This window comes from Lissotriton helveticus, chromosome 10 (assembly GCF_964261635.1).
Source record: "Lissotriton helveticus chromosome 10, aLisHel1.1, whole genome shotgun sequence".
NCBI classification, from domain to species: Eukaryota; Metazoa; Chordata; class Amphibia; order Caudata; family Salamandridae; genus Lissotriton; species Lissotriton helveticus.
Window position 1 is genome coordinate 233,062,262 of NC_136071.1, and position 24,742 is coordinate 233,087,003.

Genomic DNA, 24,742 nt, shown 5'->3' on the forward strand with positions numbered 1-24,742 from the left:
TGCTCCGGACACCGACCACCCCAGCACTCGATATCCTTCATGGGACAGCTCGCCTGTGGACTCGGTCATCGTTGATGTCTCCTGGTCCCCGTGGCAGCGGAGTCAAGCTTCACCTCTTTGCACCTGAAACACCTGACATTGGTGGGCATTGGTCTACTGTGCCCTTGGTCACCCTGAAGTGACTCACACTCTGTACCTTCTGCTTTCAGGTTCTTCACAGCTCTGATCCAGGCTTGGATCACATCAGACACGTTTCCTTTCCAATAACAATACAGGATTAAATTAAGAGACACCCAAAAGGCACAGACTGAAGACTGGGTTGACTTTGTAGATTGTGCTACTAAGGATCTGGAAGGCTGGTTACTTGGCAGTAAAGTGTGATTTTAAAGGATTGTACAATTTAATTATGAGGGAGTAGATCCTTAATAATTGTCAAACTCAGCTATTGCATCAGTACCTGGTGGATTCTGATCTGACCTCTCCCCAAGAGTTGGGCCAGAAGGCAGACAAATGGGTCAGAACCAGAGTGAGGCAGAAGGTTCAGAACCTAGGTGTTGACTCCAAGAAGTAGGACTCTAAGAACTCTGATAAGGGTGGGGACAAGGGTAAAGAACAGAAGTCTTCTCAAGGGCCCCAAAAATCTGCATCTGAAGGGGAGTCACAATCAATACAAGGGAAAAGGCAAGAAGAAACCATGGTGTAAAATCTGTAATCAGAAAACCCATTGGACAAGTGACTGTAACTAAGCATGGGCGTAAAATCCGTTCCGTTCGCGGAATTTGCGGATTTTCTGCAATTTCGCGGTCTGCGAATCTCGCGAAATTGCAGAAAAATCCGCGAAATCGCGTTCGGGACAGATTTTCAAAAACTGAAGTACATGAAGCACATACAGGGTTACAGCAGGTGCCCAAGTTGAAGCTAATTTCTTTGTAACCAATTACAAAATGGTTACAAAGAAATTAACTTCAACTTTGGCACTTGCTGTAACCCTGTAAGTGCTTCCTGAGCGGCGCCTCCAGAGTTGTTGCCTACTTGCAACTATTCTCTGACCCTGCTCTGACCCTCGAAGCAGGTCAGAGAATAGTTACAAGTATGGCACAATGCTCCAGGCTGTCACAAAAATTAAACCACAACAGGAAGCACTTACAGATAAGGAAGCAGGTGCCGGACTTGAAGCTCAAATTCAGTAACACATTAACCAGCCCCCGGTTGAGGCTGGGCAGGTGTGCTTTCTCCCCATAATCTACAGTGGTGAACCAGAGGGTGCTGTAATGAACCAGAAGGTGCAGTTGTGAACCAGAGGGTGCTGTGATGAACCAGAGGGTGGCAGTGGTGAACCAGAGGGTGGCAGTGATGAACCAGAGGGTGGCAGTGATGAACCAGAGGGTGGCAGTGATGAACCAGAGGGTGGCAGTGGTGATCCAGAGGGTGGCAGTGATGAACCGGAGAGTGGCAGTGGTGAACCAGAGGATGTCAGTGGTAAACCAGAGGTGAACCAGAGGGTGCTGTGATGAACCAGAGGGTGACAGTGATGAACCAGAGGGTGACAGTGATGAACCAGAGGGTGGCAGTGATGAACCAGAGGGTGGCAGTGGTGAACCAGAGGGTGACAGTGATGAACCAGAGGGTGGCAGTGATGAACCAGAGGGTGGCAGTGGTGAACCAGAGGGTGACAGTGATTAACCAGAGGGTGGCAGTGGTGAACCAGAGGGTGGCAGGGATGAACCAGAGGGTGGCAGTGATGAACCGGAGGGTGGCAGGGGTGAACCAGAGGGTGGCAGTGGTGAACCAGAGGGTGGCAGTGGTGAACCGGAGGGTTGCAGTGATGAACCAGAGGATGGCAATGATGAACCAGAGGGTGGCAGTGATGAACCAGAGGGTGGCAGTGATGAACCAGAGCGTGGCAGGGGTGAGCCAGAGGGTGGCAGTGGTGAACCAGAGGGTGGCAGTGATGAACCAGAGGGTGACAGTTGTGAACCAGAGGGTCACAGTGGTGAACCAGAGGGTGGCAGTGATGAACCAGGGGGTGGCAGGGGTGAACCAGAGGGTGGCAGTGATGTATAAGAGGGTGACAGTGATGAACCAGAGGGTGGCAGTGATGAACCAGAGGGTGGCAGTGGTGAACCAGAGGGTGGCAGTGGTGAACCAGAGGGTGCTGTGATGAACCAGAGGGTGGCAGTGATGAACCAGAGGGTGGCAGTGATGAAGCAGAGGGTGGCAGCGGTGAACAAGATGGTGGCAGTGATGAACCGAAGGGTGACAGTGATGATCCACAGGGTGGCAGTGGTGAACCAGAGGGTGGCAGTGATGAACTAGAGGGTGGCAGTGATGAACTAGAGGGTGGCAGTGGTGAACCAGAGGGTGGCAGTGGTGAACCAGAGGGTGCTGTGATGAACCAGAGGGTGGCAGTGATGAACCAGAAGGTGGCAGTGGTGAACCAGAGGGAGCTGTGATGAACCAGAGGGTGGCAGTGGTGAACCAGAGGGTGGCAGCCGTGAACCAGAGGGTGGCAGTGATGAACCAGAGGGTGGCACTGGTTTACCAGAGGGTGCTGTGATGAACCAGAGGGTGACAGTGATGATCCAGAGGGGGGCAGTAATGAACCAGAGGGTGGCAGTGATGAACCAGAAGGTGACAGTGATGAACCAGAGGGTGCCAGTGGTGAACCAGAGGGTGTTGTGATGAACCAGAGGGTGTTGTGATGAACCAGAGGGTGTTGTGATGAACCAGAGGGTGGCAGTGGTGAACCAGAGGGTGGCAGTTGTAAACCAGAGGGTGGCAGTGATGAACCAGAGGGTGACAGTGATGAACTAGAGGGTGGCAGTGGTGAACCAGAGGGTGGCAGTCATGAACCAAAGGGTGGCAGTGGTGAACCAGAGGGTGGCAGTGATGAACCAGAGGGTGACAGTGATGAACCAGAGGGTGGCAGTGATGAACCAGAGGGTGGCAGTGGTGAACCAGAGGGTGCTGTGATGAACCAAAGGGTGGCAGTGGTGAACCAGAGGGTGGCAGTGATGAACTAGAGGGTGGCAGTGATGAACCAGAGGGTGACAGTGATGAACCAGAGGGTGGCAGTAATGATCCAGAGGGTGGCAGTGACGAACCAAAGGGTGTTGTGAGGAACCAGAGGGTGGCAGTGGTGAACCAGAGGGTGTTGTGATGAACCAGAGGGTGTTCTGATGAACCAGAGGGTGACAGTGATGAACCAGAGGGTGGCAGTGGTGAACCAGAGGGTGGCAGTGATGAACCATAGGGTGACAGTGATGAACTAGAGGGTGGCAGTGGTGAACCAGAGGGTGGCAGTGATGAACCAAAGGGTGGCAGTGGTGAACAAGAGGGTGGCAATGATGAATCAGAGGGTGGCAGTGATGAACCAGAGGGTGGCAGTGATGAACCAGAGGGTGGCAGTGGTGAACCAGAGGGTGGCAGTGATAAACCAGAGGGTGGCAGTGGTGAACCAGAGGGTGGCAGTGATGAACCAGAGGGTGGCAGTGGTGAACCAGAGGGTGGCAGTGATGAACCAAATGGTGGCAGTGGTGAACCAGAGGGTGGCAGTGATGAACCAGAGGGTGGCAGTGGTGAACCAGAGGGTGGCAGTGATGAACCAGAGGGTGGCAGTGATGAACCAGAGGGTGACAGTTGTGAACCAGAGGGTCACAGTGGTGAACCAGAGGGTGGCAGTGATGAACCAGGGTGTGGCAGGGGTGAACCAGAGGGTGCTGTGATGAACCAGAGGGTGGCAGTGATGAAGCAGAGGCTGGCAGTGGTGAACAAGATGGTGGCAGTGATGAACCAGAGGGTGACAGTGATGATCCACAGGGTGGCAGTGGTGAACCAGAGGGTGGCAGTGATTAACTAGAGGGTGGCAGTGGTGAACCAGAGGGTGGCAGTGGTGAACCAGAGGGTGGCAGTGGTGAACCAGAGGGTGCTGTGATGAACCAGAGGGTGGCAGTGATGAACCAGAAGGTTTCAGTGGTGAACCAGAGGGAGCTGTGATGAAACAGAGGGTGGCAGTGATGAAACAGAGGGTGGCAGTGGTGAACCAGAGGGTGCTGTGATGAACCAGAGGATGGCAGTGATCAACCAGAGGGTGGCAGTCGTGAACCAGAGGGTGGCAGTGATGAACCAGAGGGTGGCAGTGATGATCCAGAGGGTGGCACTGGTTTACCAGAGGGTGCTGTGATGAACCAGAGGGTGACAGTGATGATCCAGAGGGGAAAGTAATGAACCAGAGGGTGGCAGTGATGAACCAGAAGGTGACAGTGATGAACCAGAAGGTGACAGTGATGAACCAGAGGGTGCCAGTGGTGAACCAGAGGGTGTTGTGATGAGCCAGAGGGTGTTGTGATGAACCAGAGGGTGACAGTGATGAACCAGAGGGTGGCAGTGGTGAACCAGAGGGTGGCAGTGATGAACCAGAGGGTGACAGTGATGAACTAGAGGGTGGCAGTGGTGAACCAGAGGGTGGCAGTGATGAACCAAAGGGTGGCAGTGGTGAACCAGAGGGTGGCAGTTATGAACCAGAGGGTGACAGTGATGAACCAGAGGGTGGCAGTGATGAACCAGAGGGTGGCAGTGGTGAACCAGAGGGTGCTGTGATGAACCAGAGGGTAGCAGTGATGAACCAGAGGGTGACAGTGATGAACCAGAGGGTGGAAGTGGTGAACCAGAGGGTGGAAGTGGTGAACCAGAGGGTGCTGTGATGAACCAGAGGGTGGCAGTGATGTACCAGAGGGTGACAGTGATGAACCAGAGGGTGACAGTGGTGAACCAGAGGGTGGCAGTGGTGAACCAGAGGGTGGCAGTGGTGAACCAGAGGGTGGCAGTGATGAACCAGAGGGTGGCAGTGATAAACCAGAGGGTGGCAGTGGTGAACCAGAGGGTGGCAGTGGTGAACCAGAGGGTGGCAGTGATGAACCAGAGGGTGGCAGTGATGAACCAGAGGGTTGTGCTGCTAAACTGCCTGGGAGCCCTGTGGGTTTGAGCCCCTGCGCTGCTGAGCTGCCCAGGGGTTGTGAGCCCACGCGCTACTGAACTGCCCCGGAGCCCAGTGAGTGTGAGCCCCCGTGCTGCTGAACTGCCCCGGAGCCCTCTCAGTGTGAAAATCATTTGTGCTCAATTGCCTGGGAACCCTCTGGGTGTGAGCACACATTGTGCTAAGTGTCCCCCTGCCCCCAGTACATATATACCCGTACCGCACAGCACCATTATGCTCTTGCACCATGAAGTCTGGTGCCTGGATGCTTCTGATCCGTGTAGGTGGTACCACCGTCTGGTGCAGTCAAAATGTAAAGTCATAGCTTGCTACACAGCACCAATAAACACGTGTCCCCCCTGGCACCGGTATGCGCATGTACCAGGCGTGGAGCACCCGCATGCCACTGCACCCTGATGCCCAGCGCCAGCATATGCCTGTACGGGGCAGTTTAGTATGAGATAAGACATTGTCCAGCAGCTGCATGCGCCTGAACCCACTGAGCAGGATCAGAATGGCTTTGTACCAACACGCGCAGCAGAGCTATCTTGGACATCTGAAGGATTCTGGGGTCCTGTGCCAAACGTATTTTTGCATCCATGAGTTTCCCGAGCGCTATCCCCGTGTAGCTCCTGTGACCAGCAGGCTGCTTTCTCCTCATCTGCTGCTCTGCTCGGTTTCTGACCCTTTATAAACAAGATGCATGTGAACTCGCATAGAAACCCCGCCCATTTGGCCCCATCCACCACACACTAGCGGTATGAAACGTCTTCCCGCCCGTCCCCACTATAATGGCCAGCTCACTCAAGGGACCTAGGCGCCTTTTGGCGCACTGACAAAGTTACAGGCACACGTGGTCACATATTTGTGAAACTGGCACAAAAATCTGCGAGTTCATGGGAAAATTCGCGAACTCGCGTACTGCAATTTTGCACGAATTCGCGTACCGCAAATTCGCAAATTTCGCCCATACTTAACTGTAACAAGTGCAAGGACTCACCTTCCACTACCACTGCCCCTAATGCAACTGTTCCCCCTAGTTCAGCTCCAAGTGGTAGTTATCAGAATAAGGGTGTAGTAGTGTTAACCATGGGATCTGAGATGGACTCTGGCCTAGTCAGAGTTCCTGCTCAGGCTGTACTGATCTGTGATGGAGGCATGGATATGGCCTCCTTATTTGTACGTCCCAGTAACTTGTGCAAATACAGACAGCAGCCTTTGAAGAATGGAAAAGAGGCATTGGCATTGAGGGACACAGGAGCAAGTGTCACAATGGAGACAAAAGATCTTGTGGCTCCTGAGCAAATCATACTTGGGGATTTGTACCAAGTGACCAATGCTAGCAATAGCAGGACAGACCATTCCCTAGCAGTTGTTATTTTCACCTGGGGAGGGGTAACTGGCCCAAAGAAGGTTGTGGTAAGTGCAGACCTCCCTGTTGAATGATTGTTGGGCAATGATTCAGAAACTTCAGCTTGGGCTGAAGTGGAGCTCTGGACACATGGAGAAATGTTGGGCATCCCTGCAGATGTGTTTGCTATGACTAGGTCACAGGCAAAGATGTCATCCACTGAACAGGCCCTGGATCCTGGAAGAATCGACCAGGTGCCTTCCAAGAAAAGGAGCAGTAGGGGAAAGGCAGTGTCTTCCCCCTGACTCAGAGTATAGATCAGTCTCTTGAGGGAGATGATCCCAGTCCTGAAGAAGGAACTGTCCCAGAGGAGCTTGAGCCTGATCAGGTTGAGTTCTTGGGGACGGGGGCCCCTTCCAGGGCAGATCTGAGCCAGGAGCAGCTGAGCTGCCCTTGTCTTGAACCCCTCAGACAACAAGATGTTGCTGAGGCTGCTGGAGTGCTAGTGGGTCCCATATGATCTATTGGGATGATGTACTCCTTTACTCAGAGAGTAGAGACCCCAAGCCTGGTGCAGCCAGGAGGTTGCTTAAACCTCTGAAGTTTAGGGGCTTCCTATTGACACTAGCACATGATATTCCTTTAGCAGGTCACCTAGGCCAAAACAAGACTTGGGACAGAATCGTTCCTCACTTTCATTAGCCTCACATGTCTGAAGACACCAAGGAGTTTTGTCGCTCCTGTGTCACCTGTCAAGCCAGTGGTAAGGCAGGTGGTACAACAAAGGCCCCCCTGATACCACTACCTGTGGTGGGGGTTCCCTTTGAGAGGGTTGGGATTGATATAGTTGGTCCCATGGATCCTCGGACAGCATCTGGGCACAGGCTTATACTGGTTGGTGGACCATGCCACTAAGTACCCAGAAGCAATTCCCCTTAGGACCACAACAGCACCTGTGGTGGCAAGGGCCCTCCTGGGAATATTTTCCATAGAGGGTTTCCCTAAGGAGGTAGTATCAGACAGGGGTGCAAACTTCATGTCTAGTTACTTGACAGCTACGTGGAAGGAGTGTGGAGTAAATTATAACCTTACCACCCCATATCACCCCCAATGCAATGATTTAGTTGAGAGATTCAACAAAACCCTCAGGGCATGATTAAAGGTCTCCCAGAAAAGCTTAGGCACAAATGGGACATACTTTTGCCCTGCCTTCTCTTTGCGGGCAGAGAGGTTCCTCAGAAGAGGGTTGGTTACAGCCCATTTGAACTTCTGTTTGAACATCCAGTTAGGGGTCCACTGTGTCTAGTGTAGGAGGGATGGGAGTTATCTCTCAAACCCCCTAAACAGGATATTATGGAGTATGTACTTGGTCTCCGCTCCAGGATGGCTGAGTACATGAAGAATGCAACTAAAAACCTTGAGGCTAGCCAGGAATTACAGAAGGCCTGGCATGAACAAAAGGCTGTGCTGACTCTTTACCAGCCAGGTCAGAAAGTATGGGTGTTGAAGCCAGTGGCCCCAACAGCCCTCCAAGACAAGTGGAGTGGCCCTCATACAATAATTCAGCAGTAGGGAAAGGTTACCTATCAGGTAGACCTTGGAACTCCCAGGAGCCCCCACAGGGTGCTCCATGTCAACAGGCTCAAACCATATGTTGACAGGGCAGACATGGGCTCGCTCTTGGCTACTGATGCAGGGCAGGAGGAAGAGAGTGATCCGCTCCCTGACCTGCTCTCACAGAACCCTGATGATGGTTCGGTAGATGGTGTAGCCTTGGCAGGCAGCCTCACTGACCAGCAACAAACTGATTGCAGAAAAGTTCTACAACAGTTCAGACATATGTTCTCACTGACTCCAAGTCAGACTACCTGGTGCACTCGTGAAGTGGACACTGGGGACAGTCCTCCTGTTAAAAATAAGATTTACAGGCAACTTGACCATGTCAGGGACTGTATCAGGACTGAAGTCCATAAGATGTTGGAATTGGGAGTTATTGAACCCTCTGATAGCCCTTGGGCTCATCCAGTAGTCTTAGCCCCCAAATCTCACACCAAAGATGGCAAGAGAAAAGATTAGGTTTTGTGTTGACTACAGAGGGCTCAATGCAGCCACTAGGACAGATGCTCATCCAATTCCAAGGGCAGATGAGCTTATAGATATTTGGCCTCAGCCAAGTTTCTGAAAACATTTGACCTGACAGCTGGCTACTGGCAGATCAGATTAGCTGATGATGCAAAGCCAAAAGCAGCATTTTCCAGCCCTAGTGGGGACTACCAATTAGTGGCAATCCCCTTTGGTTTAAAAAATGCACCTGGGGGGCGTGGCCAAGATGGCGGGCTGAGAGGACTCACTGTCCGTGAGCTCCCGTAGTCCTGGGCCCTTGAACCGCTGAACATCGCTGATCTCCCCCCGATCGAGCGGAGTTCGGAGCCTGAAGCGGAGGAGCACGCAGCGGCGCCGCTCAGAGCTCCGTGCAGCCTTGCAGTTCCGGACGCGGTGCGCCGGAGTGAGCCCGGAGCGAGAAGCGGCCGAGGAGCCGACCGGGCGCTGGAGGAGCCGGGATAGCTGCCTGCCGGGGCTGTGAGGGGGCGGACTCGCCGCCACACGGACGGCCTAGAGGAGGCGGACGGCCCACGCACGAGCCCCCAGTGAAATCCGGCGGCGGGGGAGGCGTGGAGCACCGGGCTGAGTGCATCGAGGGAGGAACCGGTGAGGGGTCGCAACGCCAGGCCAAGGCCCGGGCCGGCCGTTGGGCCTGAGACCGCTCGCCATCCTCCGCCCCCCCTTACGAGGCCCCATGCGGGAGGAGAGCGTCCTACCAGGTATACCTGCCCGTAGCGCCGCCCACAGGGACATAACTACCAGCCATCACCCCGGACCCGGCCCATAGTGGTTGTGTGCACGGGGCTGGGGAGCCGCGCTACAGTTCGGCGTAGGGTCGCTACGCGAGCCCGTGGTCGCGGCCGGAAGTGGGCCTTTGGCTGCTTGCGCTTCTCCCTCAGCTCCGGTACTCGGCTCCTGGGGCGGGGACGGCCCTAGCGACCCCTTTGGGACCACGAAACAGTCCTGGGCCTCACACCACAAAGCACAGCGAACGTGGAGGACTACGGCGACTTAGAGAGGGGCCGGCCTGTGGCGCAGCTCGCTTCTGGGCCGGGGGGCCATGGCCCGGGAGGGACGGGACAGGACCCCGTCTCCCATCGGCGCGGCGCTGCCGAGGTGTGGGGGACCTGTGCGGCCGGCCTGAGGGAGCCTCTAGTGGACTGACCGTGCTTTGGTCGACTCACCCCGGTGGTGCGGATCGTCTTGCCGCCGACGCCACGTGGCCTCTCCTTTCGACTTGAGACATCGTCGCTGCGGCCTACGCTGGAAGTGGTCCGCGATCGCTCCCCTCGAGCCGGCGCTCTTGGTGTCCTGGGAGCCCACGGACAGGAGCGCTACCCGTTGGAGTGACATTGGGCCCAGGCCTCGCAGGGAGATTCGCCTCCTGGAGCGGTAACTAATCACACAGCTCCGCCCGGGTGCCGTGCCCCTCGGCGCGCCTCCCCACTCTCAAGATGTCCAATAACAGAGGGGGCAAGAAGGGAGACCGCACTCTGCCGGACATGCTGGGCAGGGGTGCCCCGAGACAGGATAGAAGTCAACCGGCCCGAGCCCCTCGAACAACTCCCGAGGAGCGGAAGGAGGGGAGCCTCCAGTGACCAGGTCTTTCTTGGAGTCGCTGTTCAGCTCCCTCAGAGAGGATTTCCAAACGCTAAAGCAGGAGGTTGGCCGGAGAGGTTCGGGAGGTGCGAAGGGAGGTCGACTCCCTTGGCGAACGAGTGGCTACTGTGGAAGACGCCGGCCACTCCCGAGACGAGGAGATTGTGCACCTACAGCAAGAGGTACTGAGACTCGGGGATCAGCAGCTTGACCTCCAAGCCCACGCTGAAGATCTCGAGAACAGGTCCAGGCGCAATAACATCCGAGTACGGGGAATCCCATCAAAAGAGGAAGGAGACGACGTCGCTGCTTACCTGAGGGACCTGTTCAGAGAAATACTGGGCGAACCTGCAGACTTCCCTGTTAGAATTGACAGGGCACACAGAGTGGGCCTGCCGCGCCGGGCCTCGGCGCCGCCTCCTGACATCTTGGCCTTCCTACCGGACTTCCCCTTGAAGGAACGGATTCTTCGTGAAGCACGGCGACAGCAATCCCTGCGTTTTCGAGGCCATCAAGCGGCCCTTTTTCAGGACTTGTCGGCCATCACGCTGCAAAAACGCAAAGCGTTTAAAATAGCCACGGATTTCCTGCAGGAACACGACACGCAGTACTCCTGGGGCCACCCCTTTCGGCTCATCTTCCGCTGGAACGGAACTTTGCACCAACTCCGGTCTCTACAGGACACCTGTGGAGTGCTGGGAATCACTGCAACAGATGAGGACGCACCTACACCCCGCCGTCGGGGCATCACTAGAGACGGTTGGCAGACGCTTCCAGGGCGGCGGTCCCCACCTACGCCCATGCGGCCAGATTCGCCCACTATCCGAGCCGAAATGGACAGTGCAGTACGTGAGGTGACCAGAGACACAACGTCTGGTGATGTGGCCGTCACGGCCTGAGCGAACTCCGGGGGGAGATCGATATGGCTTCATCATTTTTGCAGGTTCGAGGGTTCCAGGGGTGGGGGCGGCGGGAGGGTGGGTTGTGGCTGGACGTCCACCTGAATAACTTTCCACGGACTTGTCCACTAGGGACCGGACTGGGACAATGGTGTTCTTGGGGCAGTGGGTTGAGGGGAAGGGGGGAGGGGGGAGGGGGGAAGTTGGGGAAGTTCCGGGGTTGGAGAGGTGCGAAGAGGGGTTGAGGGAGGAGGACGGAGGGAGGGAGGAGAGGGTGGAGGGACAGAGGGGTTGGTTGTTTGCATGGGGGGCCTGTTGGGGGGAAGAGGTATGCGGGGACGGGGGTGGGAAGGGACGGGCTGCGGGAGGGAAGTTTCAGGGGAGTTGGAGGGGGAGGGACGGGGACCGTACTGTATTGCTGCTGCATTTGTTCTAACCCCACAATAGTTCTACACACTACTTGCACTGGCACCGCCCCTCCCGGGCCGTGACTCGCTGATTGGGCTCTACTCTTACCCGCATCGATGACAGCCCTTAAGGTCGTTACTCTTAATGTAAAAGGGCTGAATAACCCGGTCAAAAGGAGGGCGGTGCTGTCCCTGCTAGAAAACACACAGGCTGATCTTTGTCTTTTGCAGGAGACACACCTTCTGGCCAGAGATTGCCAAAGGATGAGGTCCCCGAAATTTCCAACGCAGTTTTTCTCCTCCAACACCACCAAGACGGCAGGGGATGCGATCCTAGTGTCCAGAAAGTTTAGAGGGGAGGTCCTACACAAAGTGGTAGAACAGAAAGGGAGGCTCCTAGCTTACAGGGTGAAGCTGGGGGGTCTGGTGTTTACCATTGGCTCGATATATAGTCCCAACGAACATCAGGAATGGTTCCTTCACTCGGCCTTGGTGGATATCGCGACCACCCCAGATAGGCACATAATCATAGGAGGGGACCTAAATATGGTCTTCGATTCGTCCTTGGATAGATCGGCGCAGCGATACCCACAGACGGGGGAGATCTCGCAGACGGGCAAGTCCCAATTGGACGACCTAGATCTGCACGATCTTTGGCGCCGCCTCCATCCTACCGCCCGGGACTACTCCTATTACTCACACGCACATAAGACCTACGCGAGACTGGACCACCTTCTGGTCACAGGACCGGTCTGTGACCTGGCCATAGCTTCGGAAATAGGGGTTCTCTCGCTGTCGGTCCATGCCCCTGTCGTAGGCAGTTTCCGGCTACCACCGATATCTCCCTCACGTGGGGTGTGGCGCCTTAGGGATACTCTTCTGCATAAGAAGGCGGTGGTGGAACACATACAGGACGCAATTCGCGAATACCAGACGCACAATGATAATGCTGACACCACCAGGGCGATACAGTGGGCTGCACTGAAGGCGGTGCTTAGAGGTGAATTCATTGCCGTCTCCTCGGCGGAGAATAGAGAACGGAAACAAAAGACGGACGAACTCACCAGTAAAGTGCGTGAGCTGGAACAGGTGCATCAGAGAACCGGGGCTCCAAGAGTCTGGAAGCAACTTAAAGCCGCAAAGAAACTCCTGTCAGCGTTAGACATGGACAGGGCAGAATACGCTGAGTTACGCTTGAAACATGCATACTACACGGGCGGCGATAGGTGTGGCCGGCTCCTGGCGAATAAGCTCCGAGTATCGCATCAAAAACACTTGAAGGAGCTATCGGTCTCTGCCGGGGTGACGGCCTCGGAGGATACCCAGATAGCAGAAGGCTTCCGTCGATTCTACGCCGAACTGTATGCGGGTGAGCCCCCTTCGGCACAGGCGGAGGCAGAGTATCTGGACTCGGTTGACCTCCCCTCCCTCACCTCGGAACAGGCGGAACATCTAGAACGAGACATTCGGGCTGAGGAGGTGATTACAGCCATCTCCAGGCTCAAACACGTGAAGGCTCCGGGCCCTGACGGTTACACGTCTCTTTTTTATAAAACGTTTTGCCCGTAGTTAGCGCCTCTCCTTACGCGCCTCTTTAACTCATTCTCCGCGCCTGGAGCTATCCCCCGGATCTACTTCAGGCATCGGTGTCGGTCATCCCCAAGCCTGGAAAGGACCGGACTCAGTGCGGCTCCTATAGGCCGATTTCCCTTTTGAACGTTGACCTCAAACTGTACACTGGGATCCTGGCGGCCCGCCTGGCACCTCATCTGCCGGGACTGGTGGACCCAGATCAGGCAGGGTTTATCCCCGGGAGGCAGACAGTGGACAATACCAAGAGAGTGGTCCACATACTGGAGAAGGCCTCCCGAATCCCTGGGGAGAGGATGCTGCTAGCGATCTACGCGGTGAAGGCCTTCGACCGGGTACATTGGCCCTACTTGGAGAAGGTTCTGTCGAAGGTGGGCATAGGGGAGAAATTTCGCACCCTGGTATTCAACTGCTACAGATTTCCATCTGCGGTGGTACGGGTGAATGGCTGTAGTTCTCAGAAGTTTTCGATAGAGCGGGGCACCAGACAAGGGTGCCCATTATCACCACTGCTCTTTGCTCTCTATATGGAGCCCTTTCTCCAAAGGATACGCCAAAATCCGAATGCGACTGGCATACGGATGGGGAGGTATACGCACACCATCAGCCTCTATGCAGACGATATTATACTAACGCTAACTGACCCAAGGAGGGCACTACCTGCTTGTATCACTGAGCTGGAGGACTTTGCTGCTGTTGCAGGCTTTAGGATGAATATGGGGAAATCTGCGGCCCTTGACATCTCGCTGACTGCCGCCACAAGAACCGAACTGCAGGGCCTCTTCCCCATGCACTGGTCTAGAGATCTAGTGCCATACTTAGGCATTCTATCGGCACCCTCCCTACCTACTATGGTGATCGCCAACTACGCGGCCTTAGGTAAGAAAATTAAAGAGGAGTTAGCCCGATGGAACAAGGGAACCCTGTCTTGGCTGGGCAGAATAGCCGCAGTGAAGATGACTCTCCTGCCGCAGGTGCTATATCTATTCCGAGCTCTGCCGCTTCAGCCCCCGAAAGGATGGATCCGGCAGACTCAAGCAGACCTGGCGCGCTTCGTCTGGCAGGGCCGCAAACCCATACTCAAGAGAGCCTTATCCACACTGGCCCCTGAGGCAGGGGGACTGGGCATACCGGATCTCCACAGGTATTTCCAAGCGGCACAACTACGATATCTCGTGGAGTGGAGAAGGTGGGAGTCAGATAAGCACTGGCTTTTTCAGGACCAGGCGGTTGCGGACCGGACCTTGCAAGAGGTGCCCTTCCTGCGCAGGGCTCACCGTCCCCCCAACCTGTATGCGTCCTTCGTCACGCGGGTTCCGATGCGAGTGTGGGATGCCACTAACGCTACACATGACCTCACCACCTTCCCCTTGCCGTTCACGCCATTGATTGGGAACCCAGATTTTCATCCCGGGATGGAGCCCGGGGCTTTCGCACACTGGCGGGCTGCAAGATGCAGTGCGCTGTTCCATGTATACGGCCCAGACGGCGTCCTCTCGTTTCCAGATCTCAGGCGAGAATACCATCTGCCCGAGACCGAACGGATGCGGTATATGCAAGTGCGTAATTGGGCGCTTCAGCCGCAGGTGCGCGAATCGGCAGACAGAAACCTCAAACCTTATGAGAAGTGGCTCGTGACACGCACCTCGGACTCAAAACTCATCTCGGACCTATATAAGCTTCTGCAGCCTTCTTCTTTTCACATTTATAATCCGGGACGGGAACGCTGGGAACGAGAACTGGGGAGAGCTCTGAGTCACACAGAATGGGACCACATTTCCTACCGGGCACGACATTCCGCGTACCATACCGGACTCACCGAAACGTTAACTAAGGTATCCACATACTGGTATTATACACCGGAGAGACTGCATGAAATGAACCATAACATTGTGTACACTTGTTGGAGGGAATGTGGGCAGGTAGGCACACTTACACATGTTCTATGGGACTGCCCCCTACTATGCCCCTATTGGAAAGAGGTCTTGGACGAGATTGACTTGCGCTTTGACATTGAACTGCCTCGCTTCCCCGCATATGTCCTGCTGGGCTTGCCCAACGGGCTGATGTACCCTTTGAAATCCCGCAGGGGTAGGCAGATAGAGATTGCATTGGGCTCTGCTGTCCAGAACATACTCGTTCACTGGCGCACCACCACGCTCCCTTCCACTACCGGTTGGTTGCACAGGTTGTGGCATGTCCTGGGGATGGAGAAGTTGTCCCTTATGGTGGCAGGAGAGATGGAAAAGTTTAATGACCTGTGGCAGCCGTTCCACTCCTTACTAGTGACGGAATTTAGAGAACTTACGTGCCCCCGGTATCTCCGATTGTTGAGATTAACGTCATCGGCGGCTCCAACTGACCATTGAGTTTGGGATGGTGGACGAATGAGAGGGGAGGGCGCACTGAGGGGAGTGCCATGGGAGGGCGACTTTGGCACGGTACGGGGGGATGGCAGGAGGGGATCCGGGGGGGAAAGGGGGGGGGAGTTCGGGATGGGGTTGTTTGTCTTTGAAGTTGTTGTTGCCGCATACGCACCCAGCACCATGCTCTGATGGACATCATGATAACAGAGCCTTGCACGCTGGCTGCGCTCCTACATAGCGGTACCATGGCACTAACTCTTCGGGACAACTGTTTCATTTGTTTGTATTGTCTTCAAAAATAAAATACTTTAAACCTAAAAAATGCACCTGCCACTTTTCAAAGTTTGGTAAACAAAGTCCTTACAGGCCTGGAAGCCTATAGTGCAGCATATCTAGATGATATTGCTGTCTTTAGCTCCACCTGGGAGGATCACCTGGTCCACCTGAGAAATGGTTTGGAGGCCCTGCAGAAAGCAGGCCTCACTATCAAGGCCACCAAGTGCCAGATAGGGCAGAGTCAGGTTGTGTACCTGGGCCATCTTGTGGGTGGAGGCCAGGTTCAACCATTGCAAAGCAAAATCCAGACCACCATGTACTGGGTTGCTCCAACCACCCAGACTCAGGTCAGAGCTTTCTTGGGTCTGACTGGATACTATAGAAGATTTGTCAAAGGTTATGGATCCATAGTGACCCCTTTGAATGACTTAACTTCTAAGAGAATGCCAAAGAAAGTTCAGTGGACAGTTCGCTATCAAAAGGCATTTGAGGACCTGAAGCCATGTGCACTGCTCCCATTCTGCAAAGTCTTAACTACCCAAAATAATTCATTGTCCAAACAGATGCACCTGAGTTTGGGGGTAGGGGTTGTGTTATCACATTTGAATGATAGAGGTCAGGATCAGCCAGTAGCTTTTATTAGCAGAATGCTAACCCCCAGAGAGAATTATTGGTCAGCCATTGAGCGGGAGGCATTTGCTGTGATTTGGGCTCTGAAGAAGCTGAGGCCATACTTGTTTGGCCCTCACTACATTGTTCAGACAGACCATAAGCCCCTCTTATGGCTAAAACAGATGAAGGGTGTAAACCCCAAACTTTTGAGGTGGTCCATTTCCCTACAGGGTATAGACTATACAGTGGATCATAGACCTGGGAGTAACCATGCTAATGCACATGGACTCTCCAGAAATTATCACTAGAACAGGACGACTCAAGTGGGCAAGGTTAGTTTAATGTCCTTATGTTTGGGGGGGTTGTGTAGGAGAGTAGGATCTGCTTCTTATAGTTACCCCCACTTTTTGCTGATGTTTCACTGTTTATCGACTTTAGTCTGTCTGGGGCCCTGCTATCGAGGACCCCAGCCTACTGCTTCCTCTCTTAAAATGATTGCATGTACTTTAGGTACACCACAGATTGGATTCTAGGGTACCCTTATAAGTCCCTAGTATATGGTATCCTATATACCCAGGGCACACCAGAGGTGTCTCATGGGCTGCAGCATGTATTATGCCACCCCTGAGAGACCATGCAAAATGACATAACAGGTCTGCTACAGCAGCCTGTGTAAGGTGGTGTATGCACCCGTTACTCAGATAAAGGTACCCTATATTTACCTTATAATTACTCATATAAACCTATCAGTCACCCCTATGGCAGGCCTTATCAATCCTGAAGGCAGGGTGCTGGTTTTTTTGTGAGAGGATGCACATGCATCAGCAGAGCCCCTCTTCAGCCTTCGGAATCAATCCTCCGGGGTTGTTAGTGATGCAGCCTCGACCATATACTTTTAACCCCTTCCATGCTCATGACGAGCTGAGCTCGTCATGAGTTGCGCCGCTCGCATGCTCATGACGAACTCAGCTCGTCATGTAACGCGGTTTTTGTAAAAAAGCCGCACAGCGCGAAAATCGCGGCTGCACACATGCGGTTAAGTAAATTATAACCTTGCTGTAAATGCTAACTTTAATATGGCTGCACAGAACTATGTTGTGTTTGGTGTCAAACACCTTGGAATCATACCTCAACACCAGTAACTGGTGTGGGAGGTATGATTCCTCCATGGTAGAATCACCAGTGTGGGGCACTGGGCTTCCAGGTACCAGCTTTCCTCGACCCTGGCATCACAAAATGGATGCTGCAGCCACAGACACAAGTCTGCCCTCCTGCTACTGGACGAAACTCCAGCAGGGGAAGGCTTGATAATAGGTTTCCTGTCACAGGGAGGTGTGACCACCCCCCGGACAGGCTTTAATGTATTGGGGCTTGGTGGGTGCACTCCAAGAGTGCTTTGATGTGTGCACTGGGGGCACGTTTGGTGTCCCTGTGCATATTCCAGCTCAAACAGGTTGCAGGGGCACTCAGCCCCTGCTCTAATGCGAAACTGGACAAAGGATATGGGAGAAACCATTCCTCTGTCCTGACCCTCCCATAGGTGGGTCCGCAGAGTTTGTCCCACCCCTTCCTTGGGTATGAAGTAGGAACCCCTGACTACAGGACTTTAGATTTACCTGAACAAAACTCTGCTACAGAATCAGAGAACTTCAACTATCTACACTTCGTTGTATGACCGAAGCATCTCCCTTGGAGTGAAGGAGTTTCTCCCCTGCAAGTCAGGCAAAAAAGACGCATCTGTCCGGTTTACAACTACGCAGCTCCCGAAGGACTCTGAAGACTTTGCAACACAGAGGTGGGGTTTCAAGCTTTCCCAAGGCCGATCCATGCTCTCAGCAAACCTGAGATCCAAGATCTGGTGGGGACCGTGCAACTCGATACCCTGGACACTGTGCATATTTGCAGCAGCATATGCTGAGGCTGTGCTTTGGGCTACTTGTATTCCAGACCCTGAGCAGTGATTCCACTTAAGATTACTGGCCTACACTCCAAGAGTGACCCGTGGGCTGGTATTTAGTGATTCCTCTCTAGGTCCCTTCGCAATCCCTTGTCTGTCAACTTGTGGGTCCCTGAGAAGGTTACTGTAACTTTGAACGGGCTTACCTGGTTGCTCCAGATGTGTCCTGACTCTCCATCGCTTGGGGAGTCACCAGGACCTTGCTGGTCCGTCTCAAAGCCTTTTTACTCTCACTAAGTGGGTTGCTGTTGCCAAGGCTTGTTGGTCTATGATCCGGAGACCGACTTCCCCAGCACTCGACATCCTTCATGGGACAGCTCGCCTGTGGACTCTGGTCATCATCGACGTCTCCTGGTCCCCGTGGCAGCGGAGTCAAGCTTCACCTCTTTGCACGTGAAACACCCGACATTGGTGGGCATTGGTCTACTGCGCCCCTGGTCACCCTGAAGTGGCTCAGACTCTGTCCACTCTGCTTTCAGGTTCTTCACAGCTCTGATACAGGCTTGGATCACATCAGACACTTTTCCTTTCCATGGCAGCAGAACTTTGCAGCAACTCCCAATTGAAAACAGCGATGATTCCCGACACCATTTGAAACCTATGCACCCGGCTTCCCTGGGTGAGGTAACACAAGTCCTCTAGTGCTCACGTGGGTGCTGACCTTAGAACCTTCTAAGTTTAAAAGGGTTTTCTCCAAGTCCTCTCCGAAGTGTCCTTAATCTTTAATATTCCAACTGCGACCTTCCCATAGGATTGTACGGAGCTCGCAGCTGTGTTCTCACACTGCACGCGTCCCCCTTGGGTCCCCTGTGTCACTAACTTGGGTGATTCCTTGGGGTCCCAGCGATTCTACGTGCTCTAGACACTGTGTCTAGTCAAGGCGTGGTTCTTATACCACTTTCGTAATATATGGTTTGGTCTTCCTCTGGGGCCCATTGTATATTGTGCTATTTACTTACGTTCTGTTGTGTTTATATTGTATATCTTGCTCTCTAATCCCATAAAGAGGTTAGTAGAGAGTGTTTAGTAATAAATACATATATTTTATATATACCTTGTGTGGTTCTCCTTTCATTTAGACATTCAAGAGGTGATAATCTGGTAAACCAAGCTGCTTTACACTCCTTCAAGACGTAGCCTGAAGGCTGCTCTCCACAGCTACCACTAGGATAGCTTTCAATAAAGCTTGTCTTAAACCTATCATCAAAATGGGTTGTTTGGACTGGTGCAAGGTCCCCTCTATAACTAGTGCAACAAAGAAACAATGTCCTGAGAGGTAAGGATATGTAGACAATTAAAACATGTATGCATACAGCATTACTTGTAAAGAAAGAAGGAGAATACTCGTTTGTATGAGAAAAGATAGTTAATCATCTTTATATTCATAACATTAGTTTCATGGTCGGACGTTATAGAGTTAGGAACAGCACTGCATGAATTGAATTGATGACAACCATATAAAACTTGGTGCAAAAAATTGTACAAAGTGAAGGTGGCGACGCAAGTGAAAGTGAACAGCGTGGACTGCGCACTGTGAATAAGGTGCAGATAATTTACAGTGAGTGGCTCAGAAAACACATGTGACACCGTGATATCACAGTAGGTAGGTTTTATATGGTTGTCATCAATTCAATTCATGCAGTGCTGTTCCTAACTGTATAACGTCCGACCATGAAACTAATGTTATGAATATAAAGATGATTAACTATCTTTTCTCATACAAACAAGTATTCTCCTTCTTTCTTTACAAGTAATGCTGTATGCATACATGTTTTAATTGTCTACATATCCTTACCTCTCAGGCCATTGTTTCTTTGTTGCACCTTACCTACCCAGTCCTGAATTGGTATATGGGTTACACACCTGTAAATTTTACAACACTATAACTAGTGGGCAGCATATACCAGGCCAACTTCTCACAGGCGGACATTGCCTGCTAGGCAAGTCACCATTTTAGAGATGCTTGGTGGGTACGCCAAGCAATCAGAATGATTGCCTGTGGCAGACCCGTGGTGGACGGACTTTGCGTCCGCCAGCACACCGCCCACATTGTAATATGGTGGGCGGGTAAGTGCTTCGAGATGGTGTTTTCACCGCCATCGTAATGACCCCCTTGGTGCGGCGAACTGCAGCAATATGGGAGAGAGTAATTGACAGGGTCCTGAAGAGGCCACCATTTGTGACTGAGTTAAGTGTATTGTCATTGACGCCCTTTAAATATATTAATGAGAATAGGTCCATAGCTCGCTTTCGAGAAGAGGTCTGTGAGATGCTGGGTGACTTATATACGGAAGAGCTGTTTGTAAGGTTTGAAGCTGTGCAAGTTGAGTTTGCGATAGTAGCGGCGCACTTTTTACAACATGCTAAAATTGCCATTATTACCAGGGAGATCTGGTTTTCCGGAGGACCCCCGCCAATCAGAAATGCTGCAACTGTTGCTGACAGTGGGAGATGCAAGTTGGCTGTTGTTTATGGCATGCTTAATAGAGGCAGGGCTAAGGGGATTTGCAAGGCTAGGCACTTTTGGGTGGATAACTTGGAGGAACCTGTCACGGACACAGTGTGGGCTGAGACATATTCGCTTGTGCGTCGGGTGTCCTGTAAATTGATCCATTTTAATTATGTACACTGCACCTATCTGACACCAATTAAACCGAGTAGAATGTATGCTAAGGGAAACATCCTTTACGACGCAACTTTCAATACGCAGTACCTTTACAATGCAGGTTTTACAACGAAAGTTATTACAACGAATTGCGCTGGGGTCGCTGTAGGATAGGGAATAGTTTAATTTACTATCCAAAACATTCCCTACTATCCACGGGGACTGGAGTTGGAATAGTAAATTAAACTATTCCACTATCCAGCGCCCCCCCCAACGCAAGTCGTTGTAACGACTTGCGTTGTAAAACCTGTGTTGTAAAGGCATGCGTAGTAAAAGCATGCGTTATGATGACATACATCCGTATGCTAATAGGTCAGCGGACTGTCCAAGAAGCGAAGCGGCGGGTGCCTCCTTCTTGTACATTACCTGGATGTGTCCCACACATACTAGGCACTGGTAACTGCAAGAATGAGCAGGGTAACTGCGATCCCGTTGGAGGAGGCTCCTGGACAGTGTCTTCCGGGTAGGATTAAGGTACCTCATGGGGGGTGCAATACAATGGACATTTTTGCTGCAGGCATCCGTCATTGCTAAGTGGCGTGTGGCAATGGGATGGTTGACGCAGCACATTCCGTAAGCGTCCCCGTGGGGCTGGGGTGTTGTAGAATGGGCCCTGGCGTAGAAGACTCATATTTGGATGGGCAACAGATTGGAAAAGGATTTGCTGGTCTTGGTGGCGTAACTGGAAAGAGTTCAGGAAGCAGAAATGGGCACACTGGTACTGACCGGGAGGGGACAGATGAGGGAGGTGAACATGCTGGATGCATGTGGAGAAGGGGTGTGGGGGGAGTGAAACGGAGAGGTCAGGCGCACAGAAGGGGCGATATGGTCAGTGGTGATGTGAGATGAGATTCTGAGGAGCCCCCTGCTGACACCAAGTACCATGACCATGACTTTCATGTATGTAATCATTGCTTCGAGGGGCGTGGGGAGGGTGAAGACATGGCTCTCCAGTCAAGTCTTGACACTGCGATCCATTATCATTGTATTGCTGCTGATCGCAATGCTACAGTCTTGTTTTTTTATATAAGTTAAAGCAATACAAACACGTTTAAAAAAAAAAATAGATGACACTGGTTAATGGTTGTGAGTCCAGGCTCCTCCCCCTCCTTGACAATGGTAATAAATAGCACAACCTTGCTCCACATACCTGCATAAATGCACACACAGACATGCACAACAGTAGTAGTGTAGTTCAGAAGTTTGTAATCATGTTTCTATAGGAGCAACTTGAAAATTTGGGTGACAGCTTAAGCAAAAAACATAGGGCCTCATTTATGAGAAATGACGCATCTCTGCGTGAAAGCAGTGATGCGTCACTTCTCAGTGCGCACTCCTTGCGACATGATTGATGCGTCATATTTATAATATGACGCATCATGTCGCAAGGAGTTACAGATACGTCAGTAGTTCTGACGTATCTGTAGGCGCAAAAGTGAGCATTGCTGGAGTGTGTCACAAAAGCGACGCCTCTCCAGCAATGTGTACTTTCACATGGGCAAGTCCCATGTTGTTAGTGCCTACGTCAGTCTTACGCCTGCCATGAAGCAGGCGTAAGATTTTGACGCATTAGCGGCCAAGAAATGGCGCAGTGAAATCTTATAGATTTCACTGCGTCACTTCCATGACCCTTTCTTGCGTCAAAATGCCCCCCTTGCATACATTATACCTGGCGCAGGTATAATGTGGCGCAGGGGTTTACAAAGTGACGCATCTACCTAGATGCGTCACTTTGTAAATATGGCGCAACAAGGCGCACTTTTTACGCCACTTGTACGTCACAAAAAGTGACACACCGGCGGCGTAAAAGTGACGCACAGCCTCAAAAATGAGGCCCTAGCCTCTAAAGAAGCATTGTATAGACAAGCTTTAAACTTTCCCCTTCTTATGGTCCCTCTAGTCTGAACTGTGTCTATTAGAATTGAGTGCGACTTCCAAACGTACGCCTTTGCCTTTGCCGTACCCGAGAGACATGCATGAACGGATGTGCTCACCTGTCTTGTGTTTCTCCACAGGTTAGCTATGGCGCAATGGACACCATGTTCAACAACCGCGTGTTGTTCCCTGCATTTTACCGGACTGTCCCAAGTGAGCTCATGCAACATGAGGTGATCATCAAGCTACTGAAGCACTTTGGCTGGACCTGGGTCGGGATGATTGTAAGTGATGATGAGATCAGTCAAGGAGCGAGTGAGCAGCTGAGGACCAAGATGGCAAGCAATGGCATATGTGTTGCCTTCTCGATAAGATTAATTCACAAAATGGACTTAGAAACGCCAATGCAAATTGTGAGGAACTCCACTGCAAATGTGATTATCACCTACTCCAACACCGAGTTATTCTATTATATACTAATTGCCTTGGAAATGACTTCTGTTCCTGACAAAGTTCTCATCATACCTGCTTCACTAGCCTTTATTGCAGAAGGCCTAGCTGAACCATACCTAAAACATTTAAATGGCTCGCTGATTGTATCTGTACCAAGAAGGGAGATACCAGGTTTAAAGGAATACCTTTCTAATGCCAGTCCCGTAAATACACCAAACAATCCTTTTCTTAATCTCCTCTGGTATTTAACATTTTCATGCTACCCAAATGGCACCAAAAAATCAATTCGTAACATTTGTGAAGACGACATAAGCATGAGGACGGTGGGGTCCGCAATCTATGACGTGGACAACTTCCGGCTTACCTTCAGTGTGTATGCCGCGGTGCATGCTGTGGCACAAGCTTTGCACAATCTCTACTTCTCTGACTTGGAACCAGGAAAATCTCCAAACAATCTCAAGAAAACATTTGCACCGTGGCAGGTAAAATTCGAGAAGGTTTTACCATCCAGAATCAGTTTTGAAGTGGAACGTTCTTTTCTCTCGCACATTGCTTAGACCACCGCCACTTTTGTGTGAGGTGCCGTTCATCGGCACACACGTTGATAAGCTCTAGCCTCCAGTACAAATATTGGGCCTCATTTATGAGAAGTGACGCATCGCTGCGTGAAAGCAGCGATGCGTCACTTCTCAGTGAGCCCTCCTTGCGACATGATTGATGCGTCATATTTACTGTATGACGCATCATGCCGCAAGGAGTTACAGATACGTCAGTATTTCTGACGTATCTGTATGGCGCAAAAGTGACGCATTGCTGGAGTGTGTCACAAAAGTGACGCAACTCCAGCAATGTGTCCTTTCACATGGGGCAAGCCCCATGTGAAAGGGCTTGCGTCAGTATTGCGCCTGCTGTGAGGCAGGCGTAAGATACTGACGCATTTGCATCCTAGAAGTGGCACAGTGAAATATGGTAGATTTCACTGCATCACTTCTACGAGACTTACTTACGTGAGAACGCCAACCCAGCATACATTATACCTAATGCAGGTATAATGTAGCGCAGGGGTTTACAAAGTGACGCATCTTAGATACGTCACTTTGTAAATAGGGCGCAACAGAAGGCATGTTTTACGCCTCCGATGCATCACAAAAAGTGACGCAACGGAAGCGCAAAACTCTTTCATGGCCTCATAAATAAGGCCCATTATATTTTGTCAAAGTTGATTAGCAATTCACTTGGTCATATAGTCTTTTTATTAGTAACAAGAAAGCTAAAAGTCTAAGATTAGATTTGACTGTTGATCCTTCAGGATTACCGACTACCAGGCTTCCAGTGCAGGGGCGGCTCCTATGGTAAGGCGGAGGAGCATCGCCCCACTGCTCACGGAGTAGTGTAAAAAAATAATATTATAATAACAGATTTTTTTTCGGTTATCATTTTATTTACTCCCAGGTTGGGTGGGGCTGGGCTCCCGTGATGTCCGGGAGGAGGAGTGGCTGCTGCGCACTCCAAATTGCTCATGACTGCTTGGATGCCCCCCTCGGACCGCCCCAAGCAGTCATGCACACTTTGCACGTTCCTCACCAGGCTGCATTACACAGCCTGGTGAGAAAC

General features: G+C 52.0%; 1 protein-coding gene across 1 annotated transcript in view; it reads left to right on the forward strand.

Moving 5' to 3' along the window:
* The window catches only part of LOC144783988 (vomeronasal type-2 receptor 26-like), a 159,839-nt gene that overhangs the window by 73,606 nt on the left and 61,491 nt on the right, over window positions 1-24,742 (forward strand). Inside the window, exon 2 of the mRNA XM_078662703.1 lies at window positions 22,816-23,610. Within this exon, the coding sequence (XP_078518829.1) occupies window positions 22,831-23,610 (780 nt within the window). The 5' untranslated portion in view covers window positions 22,816-22,830. The remainder of the gene's footprint in view (window positions 1-22,815; window positions 23,611-24,742) is intronic.